General features: G+C 40.3%; 1 protein-coding gene across 7 annotated transcripts in view; it reads left to right on the top strand.

The window, feature by feature from the left end:
* NPAS3 (neuronal PAS domain protein 3) overlaps positions 1-27,747 on the top strand; it is a gene marked incomplete at its 5' end in the record, with an annotated part of 847,295 nt that overhangs the window by 406,263 nt on the left and 413,285 nt on the right. For all 7 annotated transcript variants that reach the window (XM_084632755.1, XM_084632756.1, XM_084632754.1 and 4 more), the window contains one exon: positions 14,526-14,608. In XM_084632755.1, coding sequence (XP_084488881.1) covers positions 14,526-14,608 — 83 coding nt within the window. The remainder of the gene's footprint in view (positions 1-14,525; positions 14,609-27,747) is intronic.

Raw genomic sequence — 27,747 nt, forward strand, 5'->3', positions numbered from 1 at the left:
ACAGTTGTCAAGGTCCTAGATAGAAAAAAGAAACTAAGATTACAAAGTATCAATACATCAAAAAAGTGAGAACTAGCCAAATTAAAGACTCAAAATGTATCTTACAAAGCACATACTTCCTCAAAAGTTCATATGCCCATCTGTGTCCACAGCTGACTCTTCCAACAGCGAGTCTGGAACAACTTCTGAGTTTTTTGACTTCCTTTCCTGAACAAGTATCCCCACTTCCTCTAGAATACAAAGAAAATAAATGTTTGGCTATAATAAGTCATTCAACTTTGATAGGTATGACATGATGTATTTTAAATGCTAAGTCCCACATCTGTTGTTTCACACTAGAAGAGATTTGACACCTTGACATTAAAAATGCAGAGTAGTGAGGGTAAATCACACAGTTGAGGAATTAGCAAACAAAAAGGCGTATTTTCTCTTACAGTAGAAAGGGTCTGTAAGTCAAATTCACTGTTTGTATTAATGACTGCAACTCCATTGAAGTGAACAATGTTGTGCACTCTTAAGGCAATGGTGAATTTGATCCCCAGTTTCTGATTACCAGAGTCTCACATACTAGTGCAGCAGTTCTGGAATCTTCTAGTCTGCAGACTTTCTCCCCAGAAGTCACCGTGCAGAGATGAAAAAATTGGTTTCCAATTCTTCTGCCATTTTAAAGGATACTGAAACCCATTAACAAGTAAAATGTCAATCTTTGTGGATTCAACATTCTTGAGGAAAAACTTTCTAATTCTGCTTTATCATCACACTCATCCAGCTTATACTGTATTTTTTTGTTTTCCTTGAGCAAAGAATTGAATAACATAGCATGTGCTGTGCAGGAGATTTAGATTTCAACTATTTTTTCCTACAGCCCCTCGTAATCTCTGAGAAAACGGTTCTGTTTTCTTACCAGCTACGGAAACAGATTCTTGCAAATTGTCTGAACTCTTGTGCATTAAAAGCTTGATCCACAATCTATTTAAGTCAATGGGAATATTTCCATTAATTGCAGTGGGCTTTTGATCAGACTCCCCGTCTACACACTGCATAACAGTAATTTAATGATTAAACAGCTCTATCTCCCATTTGTGGGGACTCACAATAGGGTGGAGGCAGCTCCTTTGGAAGACCCCATCTTTAGTAGGTATGTTTTAAGGGTGAAAAGGTGTTTCTAAACGGCTATCGTTTGTTCTGAGATATTTTCAGTCCTTGGCAACTTCAGCTTACTGTTCTAGCTCTTATCTGACATACTTAGTGAGAAAAATGAACCAGTTGCAACAGATTTTGAACAGTTTTACAACAATTCTCCCACATGTGGGTTGATTGTCCCTTTAAACTTCTTTTTCTGAGTTAAAATTGCCAAATTCAGAATCATTGTATTTTGCCTACAGCCTCCCTTATCAATGGATAGAAGCGGCAGCTGGAAGACCAGCAAAAATAATTGACTAGTGTCAGAGTCGCTTCTTACCAGAATCCTGGGTTAATTACTCAGTTCAGTTTTGGCAACTGATGCACATACCTTCCCTGAAAATGTTGATTGATTGCTTAGTTGTATCCAGCCTCACTTCATTTACAAACCTCCATTATATCTTTCTCTGGCTGAATCACAAAGAGGATAAAAGGCATAAAGTGTATAAATAAACCAGCTTGCTATGTGCTTCACTGAAGCAACCAAGACTGTAATAGTCGTAAACCCTTCAATTTTGGTTTGCAGCTCACAATAATGTCAATAAAAGTTGTGAATGTTGATTCAGATCATTATATGGCTGTACTGTATGACAGGGTAGTGACTCCTTCTGTTTGAAAAAAAAACGAGGAGTATTTGTGGCACCTTAGAGACTAACAAATTTATTTGGGCATAAGCTTTCATGGGCTAAAACCCACTTCATCTGATGCATGCAGTGGAAAATACAGTAGGAAGATATAAATACATAGAGAACATGAAAGAATGGGTGTTGCCATACCAACTGTAATGAGACCAGTCAATTAAGGTGGGCTATTATCAGCAGGAGGAAAAAAAAACTTTTGTAGTGATCATGAGGATGGTCCATTTCAAACAGTTGACAAGAAGATGTGAGTAACAGTAGGGGAAAAAATTAGCGTGGGGAAATAGTTTTTACTTTGTGTAATGACCCATCCACTCCCAGTCTTTATTCAAGCCTAATTTAATGGTGTCCAGTTTGCAAAACTCCTCAGGTTGGGAGACAGAACAGTCCTTGCCTACAAACAGCTCTCCCACCTGAAGCAAATACTCACCAGCAACCACACACCACACAACAGGACCACTAACCCAGGAACCTAGCCTTGCAACAAAGCCCGTTGCCAACTGTGTCCACATATCTATTCACACCATCATAAGGCCTAATCACATCAGCCACACTATCAGAGGCTCCTTCACCTGCACATCTACCAGTGTGATATATGCCATCATGTGCCAGCAATGCCCCTCTGCCATGTACATTGGCCAAACTGGACAGTCTTTACGTAAAAGAATAAATGGACACAAATCAGACATTAAGAATTATAACATTCAAAAACCAGTCAAACGCTTCAACCTCCCTGGTCACTCAATTTCAGACCTAAAAGTTGCAATTCTTCAACAAAATAACTTCAAAAACAGACTCCAATGAGAAACTGCAGAATTGGAATTAATTTGCAAACCGGACACCATTAAATGGAAAATATACCAAAAGGCACCATAAGAAACTTTTATTTAAAAATCACCCTCAGAAGCTATTTCTTCTGTTATTCAGCTACCATTAACTTTCTTCTTGGCTATTGCATGTGTAAGTGAAGGAGAAACATGAAGTGTCACTGAAGTGAGCATTTAACCTGGCAATGAGAAATCAAAGCCCAACAGTCTTAATCTAAAAGTCATCAACACCCCATGCTAATTTGTTAGTCTCTAAGGTGCCACAAGTACTCCTCATTTTTTTTGTTTTTTTTTTGCTGATACAGACTAACACGGCTACCACTCTGAATCCTTCTGTTGGGTTATTTGCTGCCTGTTTACATCATAGCTGGTTTTGAATTGTACTGCTGAGAGCCATCCTACATTCAGTGAGAGCAGTGCTGTGTATTTCTAAATCTTCACTGTGGACCAAAAGCTCATATTGTGAATTAAAAGATAAATATTGCCCATATGATAATGTGCAAAATCCAGTGCTGTTTCAAATGAGGTTGTTGCCCTTCCTTATTGGGATTCTTCATTTCAGTTTCAGTATGGTCATGATGATACGCCAGAGAAAGAAAGTGAACGTACCATAGATGTAAAAAACAGGAATTCTATTGCTATCAGGTGCAATACCTTACTTCCCTTTTGTTGTCATGCAATGTTACATTGTCTTTATTATCATAAAATGAAAAGGCAGGACTGTGAGCATATGATGTGTGTTTCTGTTTTCTGATCTTGACTGCTGAGCTTGCTGCCTAATCCAGTCACATCTAAAGCCATTAGTTTCTAAAAACATATGCCAATTACTGTTAGAAGAGGGCATGAATATTTTTAAAGAAAACTCAGTAGGCAGTTGCAGCCCTATAATGAATGGCTGGCTTCTTGCCCAGGTATTTTTGAAATGTTCACATTGTTTTAAGGTCGAGATATACTTTGGCGTACAGTGCCTTTTAATGGTAGTACAGCTGTGGTGGCGTACTATATGATAGGCAGTTAACAACGATGTTTTAAATCTTCAAGAATTCCACATATATCAGATAGAAATCCACATCCATCATCCCATGTTAAACTATGGGACGGATGGCATTTTGCAAAGCAGCTTATCCCAGAGTTAACTTTTTTGTTGTTGCAATTTTGATCTGTTAGAGTTGCAGTCTCCAAATATTGTGAATTAAAAGATAAATATTGCCCATATGATAATGCACAGAATCCAATGCTGTCAAAAGATTGAGAGAGGGGAGAAGGGGAATTTGTTTCACCTGGGAGAACCAATCCTGACAACAGAGTTGTATTTAGAGGAGTCAGGTTAGCCGAGCCTGGCTGTGTTTTAGACTTGGTGGAAGCTTGGGAGATGTTGATCGCAGCTCTCACGTACTGTAATACACTACTGCCTAATGTATAAAGAGGCATTTGTACTGGCTCCAACGGGAAGCTGCTTGCCCATTCTTTTGGCAGAAGGGAAGACATTGAAATTACCGTGCCAAGAGTCAAAAAAGACAAAGACTGGCGGATGTCACAGAGAGATACTTCCCTTACTTGACTCTCAGAAATTGCTTGCTTCATGTAGATCCAATAGCCTTTGCTCCCTTTGACATACTCGTGACATATAAAAGCCGTGTGGATGGATGGAGTATTAGACTGGAAGTAATAAGGTTGTGCTTGACTTACCTCAGCATTTGTAGCAGATGTTACAAATGTCATGACATGAGCCTTTGGGATCAGACTGGGGGGAAAAACTCAAGACAACAGATGTAGGCCTCTTAGTTTTACCAGCTAGTATAGTCTGACAGTATGTAACTCTGACTTGATGTTAATATCGTACCCTCCTTCCCAGAACAGAATCAGTGACACTAGCAATTTGTGTAGCACTGTTGTCAGAAAGGGGTTTTCTTTCCCGAGGAATTTTAATACTGGTTTGAAAATAAAGGCCTTAGACCTGTTATTCCAAACATTCAGCTTCTTCTATTTACTTCTGATGTGCACTCCAAAGCCATCACTCATCCTGGGGTTATCATAATGATGTGATTTTGGTCTGGTGTGGCTGAACTTTTCTGTATTTGTGCTTGGACAAATATCCTCAAATTTGAATGCTTATCTGCACATTTGCCAAATTTCCAAACTTCTTAAGGATCCCATCTTTGTCTCCTCCCTGTCTTTTTCTTCACACATCCAGGTGGTATCAAATCTTGTGTTTTCTTCTCTGTGACACTTTCTTAGGCACACATCAGCCAAAACTCTGTTGGAGACCCTTATCTCATCTTTATTACCACAACCAGCTCCCCTAGAACTGCCTTAACATCCACATAATTTTATTGCCTTTTCCTCCACACTCACCTCTACCTCCCCTGCTCTTCCAACAATGCCCCTCATTCATTTATTTAACTTTTCACTCTGCTTTCTACACTGCCACTTATGTTTGGACCACCCCTCCCTAGACTAAACCATAAAGCCACTTCCCGTATCTCCTTCAGACCTTTCTCAAGACTTAGCTCTGCCATGATTGCTATAAGGAAACATCTAATTAATATTGGACCAAGTTGAGGGATAGGTGGGGTTAGTTGGTACTTACTTTATCTATTTTTAATAGTAGGAAAAAATTGTGAATGTGTATAAAATATATGTGTATAAAATATGTTTTATCGTATCTCTCTCCCTCAGACCCTCTTTACATTCCTTGTCCTCTTAGACTGTAAACTAAGAATAGCTTTTGGGAATCATAATATCTGAATGTGGTTGTGTTTCATGCACTGAGGATGTTCCTACTGTTTCTATTTCCTGGGAGTTTCCAATAAACTTGCTGGGATTCCAGGAGAATAAAAGACCTTTTCAGCCATTTTTTAACTCAGATTAGTTTTACTTCTTAGCCCCACAAACCCATTTAGGATTTCCTCTCAACTGCCTTAGAACACCTCACCATTTGCTGGAGTTCTGAAGAGTCTATGGACCCCAGCAGTTTTTTCCTGTGGTTCTGTTTAAAGCCACTCTCTGCTACCTCATTCTCTCAGGTTCTGTCATTCCTGAACTAGAAGCTTAGCTTTCTCTCTGAAGAATTTCATCTGTCAAGGACAGGAGTGGGGGTTCTCCCATGAAGAATTTTAATCACCCTATCTGTAACCCTTTTGAAGGAGGCACAATAGTTCCTATAGTAACTACCAGACTGTGGGAGAAAGGCCAGTGCTCCCTCCCCCAGCTACAGATGGAGAACTCTCTCTACTTAGATGACTAGAAATCCTTGAACAGAGAAGCCGTCATCCTTCACAATGAAAAGAAAAAATCTTTGATATACAGTCTCTAAAATGTATGAATAAGTACAAATTAAAAGAAACCACACACAACTATTTGACTTGTCAAATATTTTAAAATCTTGCATATGTGTGTGTTTAAGGTTTGCATGTCTTTTCATACATAGAACTTTTCATTTTAATTTGAGAAGTTAAAAAAGTAAAAGAAAGACATTTGGGGCCTGATCTTGCTCTGCTTATTCAGTGAAAACTCGAGTTGGAGTAATTAGGCCAGGAGGAGACCCATAAAACACATGAAGATTTGTGGTAAAACAACCATTTGAATCATATTTTTTCTGGCAATTTTGAATCTCAAATGTTTTGAGGTGGGTGAAGAATGCAAGCATACATCTTGGAGGAATGCAAACTTAAAATCTGTTGTCACCAACCCAATTTATGGGATTAAAAGTGATATGATATGTGCCATACCTTTGACAACAGCCTGCTTTAGCCCCTTGTAAGATGTAGAATTGCGAGTAAAATATAATTAAATATTATACAGCTAGACATATTAAAGCAAATCTCATTTGTTAAAGTATTTTAAATATTCATATGAGTTAAATATTTTTAATTCTTGGAGCTTAATGTACTTATGCAGTGTGCCAGATGAGGTATAGGAAAGCAAGTAATAAAACTTACCTGTAGTTTCCATTTTAAATAATACTTTCATACCAAGTTAACAAGTGCATTCTTGACATCTGATCACTTAATCTGCTGAAAGTGCTGGTTTACTTTAACAGCTATGTACTGCAACAGTGTATGCATATTTTACAAAGATGCACACATGACTAGAAGATGGACATCATAGATCATAGATCATAAGGGTTGGAAGGGACCTCAGGAGGTCATCTAGTCCAACCCCCTGCTCAAAGCAGGACCAATCCCCAATTTTTGCCCCAGATCCCTAAATGGCCCCCTCAAGGATTGAACTCTCAATCCTGGGTTTAGTGGGCTAATGTTCAAACCACTGAGTTATCTCCCCCCCCCCCCCCCGATGCATCAGTATGCATCCAGAATGACCAATTAATATACATGAAAATAGATTTTAAATGCCATTGTTAGTGTTTTAAGTTGATTATCATATATCATATTATCATATATGCATTATGCATTTTATATACCGTCATTTTTGACAAATTTGTTCAGATGTTTTATTACTTCGATGGTTAGTTGGTAATGGTACAGCATTAAAGTTTTCAATAGCTTTACTAAACCAAGATGAAATATTCTGCCATTATGTTACATCCCAGGAGGATCACTACCTTGTGGATGCTCACCAGGCTGCTATGGTAGACCCAAATCTTGGATATCCCTCCGGACCATCAATTGCTATGGTTCAGGGTGAGCTGGATCTTTCACCCTGGCTTGGTCTCTCCGGGGGCACCCTTTCCAAGTTACAGCCGCATGCCTGTACTTCTCTCAGGACGAAATCTTGTGATCCAACCAGCTTTTATACTGTGTCCCCAGGTCACAGCACTCTTATTCACCAAGCATGTCTTCAGCAGGTCCAGCTGGACTTCCCTCCAGGACTTGTGATCAGTATGAAAATGCAGTGACAGAGAAAAGCAGTGTCAAAACACAATATTATTTATTTGTCCATAGGAAGATAGGAAACAGAGGAAAAGGGTTAAACATAACAAAAGGCCTATATCCATATTATCCTATATAAACCGTAGCCTTTCCTTGCGTGTGTAGGTAGGCACCACTTTATCCCAGAAAGGGCAAAACAGACTGCATAGCAAGCAAAGCAGACTGCACTCCTCCAGCCACTGGCTCTCAGACTGACCCTCTGTCAGTGTTCATATCTCCTTAGAGGTTCAGCTGTAACTACTTCCAAGCACTTTGTTTGAGACTTCCTGCCTGAAAGGCCATGAGGTTTCAAGTTGGCATCTTTCCTCCCATTCTGTGGGTCCAATTGGACTCCTGATTCCACATTATTAGAGGCAAACTTCAAAGGCATTAATGTGTATATTGTCTGCTTGAGTACGAACAGATAGGGCTGTCTTTTTTTTTTTTTTCCCCTGATGACGAAAGCTAACTAAGGGCTGTAAGTCTGCACTGGGGGCTGTAAATTTTAGTCCGTACTAGTGTGCCGTGCACAAACAGGCCTGTGCTGGTGCAACCTAAAAGTTCCCTCTTGCATGTCAGCGTAGTCCCATGCTGAGTTGTATCCATGGTGTTCAGGTGAGTTTGTATTCTGCATGTCTAGCCCATGCTACTCTGGCTATGCCACTGTTTTTAGCACACTACATCAATGAAAGGTAGTGTGATTATGTCAGTACAGATGGGAGGCACACCTCCAGCCCCTAGTGTAGACATACCTTTTGTTTCATATACTTATATAATAACATTCCCATAGCCAAACCAACATACAGCATTCACAACTGAGTACAGAGCAGTTTCATATCTGTCACATATATCATCCCCTTTTTAGTTAGGGTGACCAGATGTCTGTTTTTTAAAGGAACAGTCCCTTTATTTAAGGAGTATTTAAGCCCTCCTGCAGGAGTCCCGACTTTTTCTTAAAAACAGGCAAATTGTCCCGTATTTCCTCTCCCCGCCACATTAGTACTGACGAATCCTGCTGCTGGCCGGATTCCTGCTCACCAGCCGCTCGCCCACCAGATGTGGGGGGGCGGTTCAGTGGCCAACAATGGGGGTGGGTATGCAAGGCTGGTGGCAGGGCAAAGATGTAGCATGCAGGGCCTGCCGCTCCCCCTGCTGGTCCATCAGCATAGCCCCTGCCTCTGGCTGGGCTGACGCCCCAGGAAAGCCCAAGACCCTCCAGCCCGGGGCGCTGGCTAGGAGGAGCCAAGCCCTGCATGTACCAAAGACCTGCACAGCGTTAGCATGGGGAAGCCTCTCCACCCCTCAGGTAAGCTCTGGAGTGTGTGGGGGAAGCGATTTCCAGCCTGTTCATGCCCCCACCCTGCAGGCTCCACACTAGTCTCACGGGTAGGGGCTTAGCACCCTCTTCACACACACACACACCCATACTGGGTCCTGCCCCCAGGGTGTGTGGGGCTGCACCCGCCCCTGCTGACCCACATTTCTGGATGGGTTCTCTGAAGCCTTTGCAGTCAGGTTCGCTGGGCCCTGGTGCACAATGCATCCTTAGGGCTTAACCCCTTCCTGTCTGTGCTGTGGCCAGGGGACAAGAAGTGGCTGGGTTATGTTGGTGGTCAGCAGCAGCCTGGAGGTGTTAGCTGCCTTTCGACACTGTGCGGGAAGGAAGGGACAAGCAGCTTCCAGCCAAAGGGAAGTGGGGGGCAGAGGGGAAGATGAGCTCTGCAAAGACATGGGCCAGGTCATCCCTCCGTCCCCATCCCCCATGGCTGAAAGCAGCTCCCGTCCCTTCCCTGCTGCACAGTGCCAAAAGGTTGCTGCTGGCCACATTCTGGTGTGAACCCTGGCAGAAATCTGAGGGGGGGGCATGTGACCCTGTGTGCCCCCCACATGTTGCCTTGGGAAGATGCGGTGTCAGGTATCAGGAGAGGTGAGTCTGTCCCAGGGGCCTAGCCAGACATGGAGGGCAGGGAGGGGAGGGTCAGTTGGTCACACACACACACACGCGCGCGCGCGTGAGAGCAGTGTATGAGAGTTTGTGTGTAACCTCTCCCTGTGTGAACCCTAAAGCCTTACAGATTAGAAGGTAAATAAAAAGAATCCAACTATGCAGTGTTTCTTTTTAACAGGGGCTCAGTCAAATTTATGTTAATTTGAACTTTTGTACTGCATAGTTCTGATTGATTGCAGTTGAACTTGCTTGAATATGAGTAATTTTACCAGGAGTCCCGTATTCAGCATAGGGAAATATGGTCACCCTATTTTTAATGCACCCCGGATGGCTCAGCTAAGGGGAAAGGCAGTGGACTGACCCTCCGCCCCACTGCTTGTGCACTGTGTGTGATGGCTATGAAGTTCTTTGTCTCTCCCCCCCCCCCCACGGATTTATTGCATTATGCATTTTATATATAGTCCTTTGTGCCAAATTTGTTCAGGTATTTTATTGCTGTGCTAGTTAGTTGGTTCAGCATTAATTATTTCAGTAGCTTCACTAAACCAAGTAAAAATGCTTCTATTTCCTGAATGCACTAAAGCACTTTACAGTTTGAATCTTCATAATGAAATTTGGAAATCTTGTGAATACTCGAAAACCTGTGATTCTGTAGCCCAAGCTAGTTTTTGAAATATTAAAAATAAGGTACTGTTATGACTGTTTAGTTCTGAGTCCACTCTGCCCTTTCTTAAAAATATAGGGCCAGCTCCTCAGCTCAATGATCAGCTGAGGTTCTCTGATTTAGAAATCCTAGATCCTTTGGACTCGAGGTTTCTTGGAAATTCTATGAAATAACGTGTGCAAACAATTCAACTTTCTGTGGTGGCGTTTCCGCTGGGAACCAGTTTAATTAAAGTGATGCTGGTAGATTTCATTCACAAAACAGGTAAGTAACCAGTTTATGCAAATAGATTATTTATTGTAAGATTTGCACCTCACTGAAGCAATTGTCTGTTACCTTATTCATAATGGGCTAGATTAATACTTTGTTTCTAGTCCAGGACACAGGTTGTCATATAACTGCACTGGCACAAGCAAAGCTCCAAAAATGAATTGTGACTCAGAGAGGCACCTCTCTGAGTCAAATTTCGCCCTCACCTTGTATTCCATGACAGGCAGCTGAAGTATGCCACATCAATTGCACTGCCAGATAGAGCATAGACCCTGCCTGGCACCTAGTCACCACTGCCAATTGAAACATGGGAAGGGTGGAAGAGTGGAAATATGACTTCATCTAGTCTCTTGCTTTTGTCTGTTAATACCCTAGTCCTTCCTTGTCTGCTTTGTTGTGATAGGAAATAGTGGTGTGTCAGAGAGTGCTTCCCCTGATTGCATCCAGACTCCCTATCCCAGCAAACCCTATATAATTGTGCATGGTGGGTGGAGGATGGCTTAGTCACCTGCACGACTGCAAAGTAGTAGGTTATAATCTAAGACATAATACGTTGTTTTATTTTGCTCTGCTCTTTGAGCATCCTATATCTAATGTAGATTTTTAAAAGTAGCGTCTTTAAATTGGGCAATCAGATGAAGGGAATAAGGCTGTAGATTGGGTTTAATAAGTGACCCATTCAGCACACGTGAGTCTACTCTGTTACGGGACTGCCAAATTGCATAAGAAACCCATCATGTTTCTGAAATGTTACAATCTGATATACCCTGGTATACTAAAGTATTATTTTTCTGATGCAGATGAACAGCATGAAATCTACTGCTTGAGGCTGGAAAAAGTAAAATATTGAGTCAATGAAAGCAGAACAGTGAGGAAAATAGCATTGTATTCTATTTTCTGGAATTATCAAAACATTACTGTCTCGTTCCTCAAAATGCCAAAATGATAATGAGAGTACAAAGAAAGAATAAAGTGCAAGTTAAGAAGTACATATTTAAGATCTATTCAGTTACCAATAATGCTAGCATTGGAGCTTGGCTACCAGAGGCCATAATGGTTTCCTGTTTAACATATTTATGTTGGTTGTAAAATTAGGACCTGTCATTATAGCCCCACATCACCTGCATAAGGGCAAAACACATAAATCAAGAGGCGTTCCAGCGCCATAAAAATGACATTGAACTGAATGGCATGAAACACGTACAATATATTTATGTACATGGATACCATGTACCAAGACAGACGTGTGGATTTTTAGTGGATTTGATTGACAAGTATTAAAGGTATGATTATCGAGTCCAGTTTGCATTTTCACACGTCAGCTTACTTATATTGGAGTATTTTAATTTGAACTTTGAAACTGAAAGGGTCTAAAGTGCAAAAGGACAGATGAGCTGTTACTAAAAAGGCTTCTGAATCACAGATATTGCTTTAAAACTCCACATGCAGATCATTTACTGATTTCTGTTTGATCATATCCATACACCTTATTCAAATTATGTCATATGCATGCTGAACAACCATCACGTGCAACTGACACTGTAGAACTGGAAGCAATAATCAGTAAATCAGCTACATTTAAAAATATGCCAGTGGATTTTAGGGAGTGGTGTATAGAAATGGAACATTAATCAGAAAAAATATCTGAGTGGTGATGTCTTTAGGCTTGGTGTGAAAAATAAATCACAGTCTAGTTGAAAGAAAGAGAACCAGTTAAGTTTTGTTTGTTTGTTTGTTTTAAACAATGATCATATAAAAAGAAGAAACAATGCTTAAGGAAAACCTGTAGATTTTTCCCACTTGGTTTCTGGTAAACCATAAATGAAATGGCTAGATTGTGTGCAGTACTTACCAATAGTAATCATAGTGAGAACACTGATAACCTTTACAATGCTGAATATTTTACTCTATCTATAATTAAAACTAAAGTTTCCCAAACAAACATGGCTGCACGTCCTATTCATGCTAACTACTCAGGGCATTTCAGGGGGTAGGGAAGCTAGATGGATTGGATCGTCTCTAAATATGAGCCTGTGTGTGGAGGACTGCGGGAGGAGTTAAAGAATAAGAGCCATGAGTAGGGAAAGAAGACCAGTTCATTTGCAGACGCAGTATTCCTAAAGAATTTATAATGCTTTGAATTTTGTCCCTAAATCATATACTTGATCAAAATCCTGCAAATTACAGGCATTAATGTGGCTATGGGAAAAAGAGAGAAAAAAGCATTGATGAGCAAAGCTATTCAGGGTCAGAGAAGTGGGGGTCAGTTTGTGGAATGAAAACCAAAAATAAATTGATTAGTAAGAAACTAAGTCAAGTACAAGTATAATATTGATGTGACATATCTCTTCAGCTATTATATGGAGTAAAAGTGCATAACTGATTATGACATAAAAATCTATTGTCTCAATTCAGTGTGTAATGAAAGAATCTGGGAAAACCCCATGCATTTGTTTTTAGCTGTTTTTATGTATGGTCTTGGTTTCCTTTCAGAGAGTAGATGAAGATGACATGGAAATATTAGATTTGGAGCAGTAACCATTTGTAACTGTTATAGGCTGTTGCCTGAATCTATTAACAATGAAGTCACTTGTGTGTCCAGTGTAAATAGTTTAGAATTTCCTGCAAGGAAATTACATGAAGCATCAGTAAGGAGTGACATTACACTTATAAGTCAACATCCCTGTCATTACTTGACGTATACCTTTGTGTGCAGATATCAGATTTGGCACCTGATATCACTGAAAACTCCGACAAATTGTTGATCTAAAATTAGATTTCATTGGACAATTGATAATCAGCCTGCTAACAAATTAGCCTGTTCAGTAACAGCTTTGGACTACTCTGTTGGTCTAGTACTCTATATTTGTTGTTACCAATTACAAACTTTATCCCTGAGGTTGCTTGGCTAAATACATTGAGTTAGATTATGTCTTCAAGGCACTGTGGTGTGTAGAGATGCAACACTGTCTCTTGTGCTCCAGAGGCACCTTTCCATCAGGGTCTTAGATGTGAATATGTGAACATGTCTGCCTTCTGCAATGGGGCAGGGGAGTCTCCTTAACCCATCTCCCCTCTTTCCACCTCCCTTGTCCCCAATTACCTCAAGCAGAGCTAGACGTAAAACAAAAAGCTCTATATCTACAGTAGGTTACTTCCTCCGCTGCTTAGCTGTGTTTAGGCATCTATTACTGTCTTCTTATTCCTGGCACACCATATGAAGTCGAGATTAACGAAAGTTCTACTGTGTGATTTCTTGATTTTTCTCTTATTTTAGTCATCATTGCCTTTGAAATCATAGCTGCAAGTTATTCCCTTTCTATTTTTAAAACTATTAATTTTAACAAATAGTATGGAGATTGCTGTTTGAAGACACAGCAGTTACCTTGGTATCTGGGATATTGCAATATTTCCTTATACTTACAATAGGAAATAGTTTTGATGCCTCAGATATCATAGTGAGGAAATTGTTTGCAAATGATGACTGTTTCAGGCACTTCTGTCCTTCAGTTCATTTTCAAATGAAGGAGGTAGCATGTTCAGAAAGACATCTTTCTTATCTTTACAATTATGGAGTAATTTTTGGTTTTTGTCTGCACATTTGGGTGCACATGCGTTATATTTAGCATCTTCTACTTTAATATTTCTTATTTTTTACCACACCTGGTCCATAGTCTCAGCAATATGAACAAAGAAACTTCTATCGGGACTTGGGCCATATTTGTATAGCTGGGTGGTTCTCAATCTATTTACCAGCTCTCTATATGTTATGTGGGCCACATCCACACAATATATATGCTACCTGCATGGCCCTGAGGGTGTCACATGGGCTGCAACTGTGTGCTGATTGGGCCACAGGTTGAGAGCTGTTAGTATTGCATGTTCATTTTCATAGTTCCCAGGCACTTTAGCAGTTTTGAAAAGAATAATATTAAGCCACAAAATTCAAATCACTGAAAGTTATACGGTGATTTTACTTACTATAGTGCAAGGCAAAGTTGTAATTAACACTAGTGGTGTTTAAAAATGCAAGAGTCCATGTCTATAGTATCTTTCCAGTGGTGTAATCAGGGATACAGTGTGACTGAATGTGCAGACATTGGAACATAATTGTTTTTTATTCAGTTATAGGTGCGCAGCGCAGGAGAAGCCCCAGTGCCCTTGCCATTGAAGTATTTGAATCACATTTGGGAAGTCACATTTTACAGGTAAAAATAATGGCTTTACCAAAATAATCAACATAACTAGACAGTAACAATATGTAATATTTCTGCCAATTATTTGAAGCTGTTGTTATCAGGACTTACATTTGTGAAATTTTTTTATGAATTCAATTTTTTTCTTTTTAGAAAGTCTCTGAGTGAGAGAAATTTAATGAGAGAGGGAGGACAAGTATTCTTTGTGCTGTAGTACTTTAGATGAATCACGCTATGTAGTTATATTGGACTGTGCAGTAACTGTTGCTCACAGAATTACCGTGTGTGTTTGTGTGTGTATAAAACACTATTTTGTGTAAATAATTTGATTCTTGTTAAGTGTCCTGTTCAGATTTAGATTTTCTTTTCTCATTTTGGGTTACAAACACCATTTCACTTCCCCCACCCACAATTGTCATGACTCTAATAGTTTGAATTACAAAAATCTTCATAGAGAAGAAATAACAGCATGTCTTCCAGGTCTTAGTAGTAAATGAGATAAGAATAATTTGATTTTTCCCAAAGTATTTTATGACACTGTACAGTAGCTTTATGTGAAAAAGATTAGGTTGAACAGAAATGATGTGATAGAGACATTCATGTATGTTATGTGTTTTGTTTTGTCAGGGCTTGGTGATTCCACAAAACACTTTTTAGGTTTTAGTTATCAGAGATGGAGTAGAAGCAGGTAACAAAGGCCACAGCAACAAAATGGGGAGTGTTTTGTCAATGTAGACTAAACAAACAAACAAAAAGCCTTATGGAAATAAGAAACCTGCTGTGCATATGGTCTTTTCTAACTGCAGCACTAAATAACTGCTGTTATTTAGCAGAAATTTCTGCTTCTCAATCCAAGTATGCAGCATGGAATATTGTCTTTTGATATGCAAGAGAGGCAAGTTAGGATACTATAATGAGAAATATTTCACTTCATCTGAAACAATTGAGAGGTATTTCTCTGTACTACCACAGCAGTAGCTTTCAAAGGAGCTATGGGTAATCTCCAGGTTTTCATACCTTTCTGCAGTTAGCTAAATGTAAAATGGTAACAAAGATAATTCTAGCAAAACATAAAATTTACCACTGGAATGAATTTCCTTTAAGTGCAAAAATTTTGAATGAAGTGATTTAATTATTTGTGTGTCCTTGGCAGAGGTCTAAGTTCAAGGTTTTAATGTTGTAAGCAAATACTTATATTATGGTTACTGTACCAAAGATGGTAAATGTGCACCACTGAGTTTTGCATAATAGACACAAATGCTGTTGTGCTGTCTTACAGATATAACAAAACAATACAGAAAAAGAATAAATCAGCAGTTTTGTGATGTTTGAGTTTGTGTAATTTGTCAGCATGCTGCTATGAATATATAAATACATACTATATACATAAAGGTATGCTTTTTACAGTATGTATTTCTAGTAATATCCAGATAAAACCTCATTGAAATTGATTTGTATCCAGTTTTAGTCCAGATGTCGATCATGACCTTATAATATGGATATAATTCATTCTGTTATTTGAGGTCTATCACACTACAACCTTATAAGCTATTTGGAATGTAAATTTTTCAATCACTGAATGGCTAAGAAGCTTTCATCATTTTTTTATCTGCTTAAAGCAGATTTCCTTTTTATTTTTGATTCTCCCCCCCCCCAACTAATACATAGAGGATGTAAGAGCTATCAAACAGATAGCAAAAAATCACTGCAGCATGTGTACATGGTTTTCAGTCTGAGTCACCATAAATTCCATATTGAATATCTGTTGAGGTGTGGCCTTTTCAAAGAGGGTGTTGGTCTTTCTAAATTGCTTCCATTAATCTTTAGCAGAATTGATAGAAGAAAGTTCTAGGGTGACATTTAAAAGAGAATAGATTGTGGATGATGGATAAAGAGCTCAGTGAACTTATAATGGATGTAAGTTAGTCATAATATGTTAAAAATCTTCTCTCGCTTTAGCAGGCTAAAATGTATAAAACAACACTCAGTAAGAGATTATAGGGAGAGTACTGAAATACAGTAGTTGCAGGAATCTCAGAATATCACCTTGTGATGTCATTGGTAGAAGCACCTTGTGATGTCATTGGAAAAGCACTCCAGAAGGTCGGAATACTAGTAATGACGTCACAAACCCAACTAGAGTCTCCTCCAGTGGAATGCTGCTCTAACAATTATTGCTTTGGGGGGCACTACTTCTAGAAATGACATTCAAAGCAATATTGTGGTAACTGTTATTTGAGAAAGCAGCAAAAAGTCCTTTGGCACCTCATGGACTAACAGACGTATTGGAGCATAAGCTTTCGTGGGTGAATACCCACTTCGTTGGATGCATTCACCCACGAAAGCTTATGCTCCAATACGTCTGTTAGTCTATAAGGTGCCACAGGACTCTTTGCCGCTTTTACAGATCCAGACTAACACGGCTACCCCCCTGATATTTGTTATTTGAGTGAGAGAGATGAACGGAGAAATACATGCCAACCTGCAAAAAGTACTGTATTGCGGGAGTACCCATATTTTTCAGAATCTGTTATATAAGGATTAATAGTTAATCTATTCAGTGCCCTTTATAATTAATATTTTAAAGTCCTGGCTAAAAGTAAATTCAGAAATTAAAGAGACTTTTTCTAATACTTTTGTTCTTTCAAAGTTTATTAACAGACACATGAGAACCACAATATAAAGTCTATATTTTAAAAATGTACATAGTTTGTTTATAGTGATGTTATAAAAATAGAAATGGAGCAACATCTTGTGACATTTTAAATCTTGATTCTAGAAGCAAGTACTCTCAGTCAATCATGTCAAAAATTTCCAAGCCACAGCCAATTGCAGTATATCATACTGAAGAGATGATTCCCACGGTCGGTTTATGGCCAAAGGAAACTACGCACAATGTGCTCATGGAAAAAAAAGGAAATACTCCAAATATTATTATAGCAGTAGCCTCACAATCAGAAAAGAATCTTTCAGACATTATCCAATTAAAACACCTGGATGAAGAAGTAGTGGGAATGCCTTGAATAGAATTGAAGCCAGATCATTAGAGTTGCCCATTAATTATTAGCAAGACTTCATTATACTCCACGTTCATCTTATGCATGAGAGTAGCTTTATAATGAGGTTAGGCGGCAATGAAAAATATCTTAAATTTTACCTCTGTAGTGTATTTTTTACTTCATTATAAGTTCAATGAAAAAACATTGATTTCTGTTATCTCTTATTGGCAAACTTTAGCTCAAGCAAGACTTAAAAGTTAAGATGATATGCTCAGTTTATATCTCTTGATACTTTCTTTCACTTCTTAACTATTGAGGATTAAGAAAAGGGGTCAGTGACCCATATTCTTCATATAATCAAGAATGATCAGGAAATGTAGAACTAAATATAGAGAAAAGGGAAAGTTAGTGAATATATTTGCATATGCAAATTAGCTTAATTGATACTGCTTGCCTCTACAGGGATTTTTCATTACAAACTGGAGTGCTACATTGTTCAGCTCATATTGAGTAATTTAGTAACTAATGAGACCAGTTTGCACTAATTTGCATATGATAAATGAGCTTAATTGCAGTAAATAACTTGGAGGCATAATTACTTAATTTTCCTGTGTTGCACGGCTTTTAAGTTCACGTATGAACAACTCAAGATAATTTTGCATATTTAAATTAGTTGCTTTTAAAATATCTTGAACAAAAAAGAACGCACCTTAGGATTTGAACTGTAAAACAATTGAAAGTAAAGTTTACAGTATTTTCAGTTAAAATTTAGATAAGTTCTTAAACATGTGTTTTGTTTTATTGTTTTTTTATGCCAAGCTCTTACCAAAGTAGATATATTTGGTATTAAACACTCTGCAGTAAGCGTTAAATATAAGATTTGGAAAGAAAGATTCCAGTAACAATAATAACAGCAACTTTGTATCTAAATTGCAGTGATTCTTACTGACTGTATACTCCTGTATATAAGAGCAGTCACTTTTAAAAATTGAAGTCAGTGCTGTGGAAGTGCCAGATTGACTGGTCAGCAACTGCAGTTTTTTTAATGGTGCATTAAATTACCGTACACAATTGCACAGGCAGTGCTTGTGTTAGATTCTACAAACTGCCGTACTGACCCCAGTCATGCCCCCATTATTTGCAGGTGGAGTGGAATTTTACTGATGTCTCCATCCTGTGCTGAAAAATGGCTCAGCTACTTTCTCAACAGCATTCGCTCTTTTCCTCAGGGCTTACAGAAGGTGGTCTGGGGGGGATTTTTACATTGTCCTCATACCACCCTTGAAAAAATCAGAAAAACAGAAATCCACTTCAGATTGTGCCTCACCATAAGAGCTGGACATTTCTCTTTCCTTCTTCTAAGGGTCGTCCTCATGATGTTTCTGGTCAACTGTGTCTCCTTGGCAGCATGGCTTAGAAGGAGACACACTGTCAAGGACCAAATCCAGAGCTAGTTGGGACTTGTGATGCTGCGGAAAATTTATGTGTTAGTCCCTCGTCTCCTGTGGATTGGATGGGGATCTGCTTTGTTTTTGTGCATGCTCCCTGACCGTTTCTGAACTAGGGAAACTCCAATCCTTTCGTGGAATGGTAGAGGAGAAATTTCCACAAGTAATTCTTAGTGGAGATTTACTCTTCTTTCGCTCCATTCTATAGGATCTCACAGGGGATTGGGGCCATTGAGTTTACTTCAGCTTTTCTGCATTTAAAAACTCAAAACAACACAAAATCCACCCATGGATATAAGAAGTCTGCTGCATTGCTGATAACATTTTACACAATTTACATTAAATTACATATTTTCATGGAGAAGCTAAGAGCCATATATGTTTTGTTCTTGATTCACAAATACAGTGCCCAGAAAACCCATTTGTCAGCAAGTATGTGAGAATGTAGTACAAACAAATCTGTGTGGTCTAATAAAGGGTACTTTCTTGACTCTTAAATGTATTCTGTTTGTTGCCAAATGTAGGGGTACACTTGTAATGAAATCCTTTAGTACCTGCTTTAAAAAACATACTTATAATCCAGAAAAATCTTTTCAATTTTGAAAAATGCCCCTTGTTGTTTTTTATGTTTGTAAAGAGAATATAAACATTAGTCTTTGTAATAAATGCAATACAGTAATAGAAGTATGTAACAGTATTAATGTAGTGTTTGTGACATTCTGAGTTACTGATCTTTAGAGTTGGCCAGTTATTCATTTTGAATAATGTCCTGTGCGAATTTAACATTCCTTGCTATTTGAAAATTACTCAGAAACTATTCCTGATACATATGGGTTTAGTTGCTATTAATAAATATTCACCAAATAGTTTGCACAAAATGGTTTTTGACCGGGGTTGATTGTGAACTTTTTGCCAGCTAATTACAGTGACTATTGACTTTTATTATTCATACTGTGTAGTTGCTCACCCAAGTCACATAGGATAACATTTTCAAAAGCAGCTAAGTTCCACTTTCAGAAGTGACTTAGGCACCTGCGAGGTTGAGATTCATTGAAAGACAATGGGATTGAGGTTCCTAAGTATCTAAGTCAGTTTTGAAAAAGGGACTTAACCTCCTGTATAACTAAGGTCCTTTGGAAAATGTTACCTATGATCTTGTTTTTACTTCTTGACTGGTTGATTGAGACTTTTTAAACAGGAGAAAAAACAAATAATAAATAATGAGTTACAAACTTATATTATGAATTTTTGGGTAAATATTCATTTGGGCTAAATTTTGTGAAGCTGTTGGGATTCATTTACACTTTCATGAATGGCCAGCAGTTCTCAGAATACTCGCTAACATCAATAATAGCATGAATAGTAACAAATTGAATGATTTATCAAATTGTTTTTTTTTCATATTTAACCAGTTCTGCTGCAATTTTAACTGAAAACTGTTATGAAAAATTTTCCTGTCTACTTCCAAAGGATGCAACATCTTTTGTCCTGTTGTAGAAACACATGCCATCATATACACAAAGGAAGAAAAATGTACAGAATTTGTAGGAAGCTACCAGATCACCAAAGAGTTTTCTGTATATGGTAATAGGTGTTGGTTTTCCATTTCTATTTCTATTTCTGCGGCGTCGTTATTGCACGAATAGGAGCACAGTGACATCCATCAAGCATGGTAGATTCAAAAGTTGGAAAAAGTTCACTATTTTTTTCTCACTACAATATGTTATAACTTTTTTAATGTATTGATATTTATTTATAATAATCACCAACACTATAAAAAGATAATGACACTATTTGTTCTCATGACTAAGGTGTCTTGAAGTTAACAGGTTAACTGGAGAGTATGCTGGTAAAGTTTTTTCATGCATTGTAAGCATGTATTGGGTGTGTAACCAATTTAGTTTGTGCAAAACTTGTGACTCTTTACTCTTAAAGTCAGAGGAAAGATCAGGGAGCGGAGCGGCTCTACTACTTTTTCAGGTAATGAAAGATGGTACAGGTGTTACACATAGTTAATAAAGTAGTTTGGAAACAAAAAATGTTTCCCTTGAGTAGAAACAAGCGGTGATATTTAGTCACATGAGTAGGAAGACTGCTAAGAGTTAAAATTGGCAAAACAGGATGAATGATCATTATTGAATAAGACAATAAGAAGCAGTTAATTTTTGTTCAGCCACAAATGTTTAAATATTATAAAAGTTTGGCGAGTTTTAAAATGGATAAAACATACTTCATGGTTATTCATTTTAAGTAGGAAAATACATATAAATTGGCATCAAGTGCATAGGTGATCTTGGAGCTCGACGGGTGGCAGGGCACATTTCCAATCTTCTCAGAGATTCCTATTGGGGCACTGCGCCCTACCTGACCTGAGAGCTGGAAGAGAGAAGAAACAGATAGTAAGGTGTTGGAGTGCTGTAAAATTTTAGTGAAAAGATTCCTCTTCTCATGTCCTATTTTCAACAACTTTAAGTATTATATAATGAGGTGAACTCTGTACAACACCACTTAGGATAGCAACAGTGACATGAGACTAAAGGTGAAGAAGCAGCAGGTGGTAGTCCTGGAATATATTGATGATTATGCCATTCTAGAAAGCATATTAACTGAAAAGAGTCTACTTCTGGCTTGGAAATGTGTGGACAAGAAATGGCAATTGCTAATGATGTCAGTGGTGCAATATGTAAGTATAAAAGGTGACAGTTCAGTTTCTTACAGAGCTGTACTGGATTAAGTGGACAGGTTGTTAACAGATCTATGTTAGCATATGGCATAGGGAGGAAATGTGGTGAAGTGTACAAAATTTTAGTCACACTTATTAAACATTTGGGGCAGAGTTCTGAACTTGCTGAAAGAAAGGAGGGTGAGGAAGTAGAATGATTGTCTGGCTATATGGAAAGAAGGACAGGACACATTTGACATGGGATTAATCAGGTTGCAACTTTATTATTAGATGTCTGAGACTACCTGGCAGATAAAAGTGTTCAGTACAGGTAACCCCATGTTTATTCCATAATTATCCGGCTGGGCTTTCACCAGATCCCCCTCTTTTTCCATCCAGGGCCTCAAGCAAATCCATTGCTGGGACCTTACCATCCACACCCACACCCCCTCATAGGAGGGTTAAGGTGGGTTATAAGAATGGAGTCCCTAACTGTCCCCCATTCGTTCCTTTAATGAACACCTCAACAGTTTTCATCTCCCCCCCCCCCCGTCTCCCCCAGCCATAAAGCATTGTTCCCTTAATTCGGCCAGCCAGCCAAATACCTCTCACCCCCTCTTAAAGGTGCAGGGCAGTCATTACTGTTGACATTCAACATTGCAGATTAAAGTTATGTATCAGTTGTTAAAATAAAATGGAATTCAAAGGATGAAGGTTGTTGTAGTTTAAACCAGTCAATGAAATGGTTTTTAACGGTGTTTGGCAGTTAAGAGGCATTCATTGTGTGATCAAATGGAATACACAGGTGACAAGGTAGATTGGAGAAGAGGATTAAAGATGGCATAGGCCTCCAAGGGGGAGTGATTTCAAAAGACACATCCTCTACTTTATACATTTTAATTATGAATTGGACCCTCATCTTTGTCACACATAATTCACTGTTATCAGACTTGTTCCTTTGTCCAAATAATATCCAAAGCTTTCAGGGGTGAAGCTGAAGGAGACACAGGTTGAGCTCATAGAGATATAATCCAAAAAGTAACAGACTGTGAGAGAAAGGAGTTGCATAGGGGGAAAAAAAGTAGACTGGCAGAAAAAACTAAAAACTTCTCTACACCACTGCAAAAACCTTTAAAGGCAAACACAGTTAATCTAGAATACCTGGTAACAAAACACAATTTAGGCATAATCGGCCCTTCTGAAGAATGATGGGATCACAATAATGCATGGGATGCAGTATTAGATTAATATAAATTTAGCGAGGAGAGGGTGTAGTATCATACTAGAGAAAAAACAAGTAAAAACAGATTTGAAGAAAATGAAATTTCCAACTGGGTGGAAAGAATCTGTACAGTTACAAATCCATAATTCTAAGAATAGAAATATGATAGGTTAGATTATATCATGGGCAACTGGATCTGAGAAGAAATGGGTGCTCATTGTTGAGAAAAAGAGGGAGACCATGTGATCTACTGAAACAATAATATCATATGACAGCAACTGTCCAGATATAACTGCTCAAAAGTCACATCAGGGCACAGTTTAAAGGCAGGACTATGGGACTAATACCTGTAGTGTTATGAAAAAGTTAGTAGGATCTCAAAAAACTACAGAAGATCAATATTTCAGTTGTACAATATGTCTTCGTTGGAATAGGACAATTTCAGTAACAATATTCTGCCTTAGATTCAAGGATGCATAGTATTTCATTTTTTTCCAGGGATGAGTATTTAATACCTACATTGGAGTCTGTCCAGGGTTGGTCATAAGACTCGTCTAGCAGACAAGCCACAAAACAGTCAGAAAAACAGCTGACTCTCTAGCACTGATTTTAAGTGGTACAGCTGTTCCACTGGCGGAGAAAGACATGGGGCTTCCAGGCACTACTGTAATATAAGTAGTAATAAATAAATATAATAATGAGTAAACGTCACTGGGCTGAGTTCTCTGATCACTTAAACTGGTGTAAATCCAGAGCAATTCCACTGAAGGCTATGAAGCCATTCTGGAGATTAGACAGAAGTTGGCTAAATATATTTCATTTTCTTAAAGAGAACTAGGAACTAAAGGCTAGTTCTGAATCTGAAATGGCTAAACACACTTGCACAGGCATTGCTGTTTAAAATTGAAACCTCAGATCCATGATCCGAAATACATGACAAGAGGACTTCCTGTGTTCAGAGACTTGAAAGGTGCTAATTTACATATTCCAAGTTGTCCCAATCACAATAAGTGCATTAGATTGGACCCAGAAAGGTAATGCTTTCAATGCAAAGCTATATCAAAGATATGGCATCTTAACAGTAGCTGCCCAAAGGGGTGTGTATTAAGAGGAGACCAAGGGGGAAAAGGAATATATGTATATATAAAAAAATCAAGTATCAAATTGTTTTGCAATTGAAGCTTGAAGCAACACACTTAAATGTGCATTTTATATGGCACTATAATACATGTAGTTTCATTTAATAAAGAAATATTTGATCTGAGCTGGATACAGCATACCGTACTGTGTCATTTCATTCCTGAGAAAGTATTTGAGGGAAATGACATATCTCAGCACTGTTTGTTGACTGTTTTGTTGTCACCTGCTGAGTGTTGTCATTTCCATAGCCAGTGGGCTGTATTGAATCAGACAGAAGGAATAGGTCATTAACAGAAATGGAGGACTTTCTGCAGCCTGTAAAGGAGGAGAAATTTTTCCTGAAGGAGGAATTTTTTTTCCTGCTACATCAACAAAACTGTGTTTAATAGAGTCTTCATTCAGCTATGATTTGGTGGTTAGCCCTGTTTTCAGCTGAAGTAATGCATGGGTTCTCCAAAAAGAGCCATATCTTGAATGGAGATCGTAAAGGTCCAGATGGGGACAATTAAAATGTCTTGATTTCTAGAAATCGTGGGGGTTTGTCCCCTCCCCCTCTCCTTCCCCTGGCACCAATCACATATTCACTGGGGGTAAGAAGGCTCTCAATTTTATATAAATTAATAGAAAAAAGGTTTTAAAAGGAAAACATATTTTTATTTATATACTGTGACTATAAACAATGGCATTTGTCTCCACTTCGCAGAAACTACCAGTAATACAGATCCAAAGTTGACTGCATTGCTCCTTTCAGACCCAGTGGAGAAAAACCTAGAAATAATGTTTAGGTGGTCTTTAATTGGTGTAGTATCATTTTTTTCAAATATCCTGTTTTGGGTGCATATCAGTGCACAGTGGATTAGACCGGTACAAGCATCCTTCTGTTTTCCTTTTTTTTCCTTTTTAATGTTTGTAAGATGTGCATTTGTTTGTTTCTTCACATGTCTAAAATGCATGTGCACACTATTGATACAGGGCTGGATTAAGGTAATCCAGGATTCTTCTTCGATTGATTGCTCATGTGCATTCCAATAGGTGTATGCGCGTGTCGCGTGCATGATTGTCGGAAGGTTTTTTCCGTTAGCAGTACTCATCGGGTCGGCAGTGGAGACCCCTGGAGTGGTGCCTTTATGGCAGTGTACATAGGTCCCTGCCGACCCGCTGCCTGCTCAGTTCCTTCTTACCACCAGTGACGGTCGTTGGAGCAGCTCAGTCTCTTGCATTCGCAAGTGCCTACCTAGTGGTTGCCTTTTCTTAGTTGTATATAGTTGTTAGTTCGTGATATATTAGTTTGTAGATTAGTTGGACTTACTTCGGGGGGCTTCCCCTCCATCCTAGTTCCCCCAGGCACAGGGGCATGCCTCGGTCGCAGGAGTTTAAGGTGTGCAAGAGATGTGCGAAACCTATGCCCACAGGTGATCCGCATGCTGCCTGTCTCAAGTGTTTAGGAGTGGGCCATCAGACAGATAAGTGCCCAATTTGCAGGAGCTTCAGACCCAGGGCTAAGAGAGAGCAGGACTATCGTTTGAATCTCCTCCTGATGGAGTCGGCCCTCTGCCCGCAGGCGACACTGGAAGCGACACCGGCATCGTTGGTGCGCAGTGCCCCGGCCTTGGTGCAGGATGTCCCAGCACTGAGGAAGGACTCCTCCAAGGAGCACTGGCGCTGGTCCCCAACCCGCAAGGCCAGTGCCACCAGGCGGCACCGTTCACAGTCCCTGTGCCACATAAGAAAAAGAAGGCGGACAGGTGTCGTTCCCCCTGTCAAGAAGCTGAGAGATGCATCCCCTGGAGGGACACGCATGGTCTGGGCCTCAAGACCCTGCACTGTTGACTCCGGCCCCAACGGGAGACCCATTGAGTCCGGAGCTGATGGACTCCCCGACTCGGGAGGATTTGGAAGAAGAGCTTGACCTTCCCTCCACACCAGACACCCACGAGGCAGTGCGAGACCTCGTTGCCATGATGGCGCAATCCCCGGCCCCGCAGGTGCGGGGCCCAGCACCACAAGCCCAGGCACCGTCAGCGGCCCTGGCGATGGCACCGGCTGCCGTGTCTAGCCCGGCACTGCATGTGGCTCCAGCACCCTTTGCGGCTCTGATGGCAGCTCCGCCTCTGGTTCATAATCATGGCAAGCTACGGCACCGCTCACCATCTCCCTGGTACTGCTCCCCAGCACCGTCCGGCTCCGCCCTGTCCCCCCCACCCCATGGTCGGGCACAGACTACTTGTCCAAGTCAGACACTGAGTCTTTTGTCTCTCAACGCAGCCATTCCCATGGCAGACCGGTCGAATCATCGGCACCTCAGGGTCAGGGCTCCAGGCTGGTATCTGCACCCCCATACCACCCCCTCAGCAACACTGCTGACTCTCCACGCCCCCAGGGCTCCTGAGGACCCGGCACGAGGCAGGGACTCTGGGCTGTCATGCTCAAGCACAGCGCCTGATCCAGCACCATCAGTAACACTGGAGCCATCTCCAGTCACAGGAGGCTCCAAGGTACCTGACCCTACCTCCAGAGAGCCAGAAGGGCAGGAAGACCCTGTCCCATGGGCCTCCTCCTCTCCTCACCAGACAATGTGGTGGCGGGCACCACCACCACCACCCTACTGGTGATGGACACGAAGGGTCACCAGGACCTCCTTAGGTGGGTGACCCTAAACCTCAGTCTCCAGGCAGAGGAGGTCATGGAGGAGTCTGACCCGATGGTTGACATCCTTGCCTCTGAGGGTCCTTCTAGGGTGGCCTTGCCCTGCAAAAGAATGATCCAAAACACCATTAAGGTGCTTTGGCAGACTCCAGCCTCTATACCACCCACCGCTGAAGGAGTGGAAAGACAATATTTAATGCTGCAGAAAGGATACAAACACCTTTTCACTCACCCCCAACCAGGGATTCTGGTGGTCGATGCGGCAAACCACGAAGAGCAGCAAGGACAGCCAGTCCCATGCCTAAGTCACAGGATGCTAAGAAGTTGGACCTTTTCGGCCAAAACGTCTACTCCACTGTGGGGCTCCAGCTTCGAGTGGCCAACCAGCAAGTGGTACTCAGCCGCTGTGCTTTCAACTCTTATAGCTCGTTGGCAAAGTTCCAGGAGTTACTCCTGGCTGACTTGTGCAAGGAGTTTAATGCGCTCCTTGAGGAGGGTAGGGTGCTCTCCAGAACCTCCCTGCAGGCTGTGTTAGATGCAACGGACTCGGCAGCGCAGACCATGACCACCGCCAATGATGTGCAGTACATGGCTCCAGGTCTCGGGGGTACCACTTGAGGTCCAGAACACAATACAGGACCTCCCCTTTCACTGTGTGGGTCTGTTCGCCCAAAATACGGTCTCTCGCCTGTACAGCCTTAAGGACTTGCTGGTGACTTTGAAGTATTTGGGGATCCACACCCCTGCACCTCAAAGAAAGCCTTTTAAGCCTCAGCCCCCATCCCGCTTCTACTCTGGGCTTCCTAGGTGAGACTCGTCAAGGAGACAGGGCAGAAATAGTAGGAGGTGCCTGCGACAGTCCTCCTCAGGCGAAGGCCAGGGTTCAGCCAAACAGCCCCCGGGCCCAAAGCCAAACTTTTGAAGATGCGCCCGAGCATCAGTTTCAGTCTCGGATCCTTACCCCCCACTTTGTGAATTGACTCTCCCGCTTCTACCATGCTTGGTGCCAGATCATGTCAGATCATTGGGTCCTC

The sequence above is a fragment of the Lepidochelys olivacea genome (assembly GCF_965140295.1).
Source record: "Lepidochelys olivacea isolate rLepOli2 genome assembly, chromosome: 6".
Lineage (NCBI taxonomy): Eukaryota > Metazoa > Chordata > Testudines > Cheloniidae > Lepidochelys > Lepidochelys olivacea.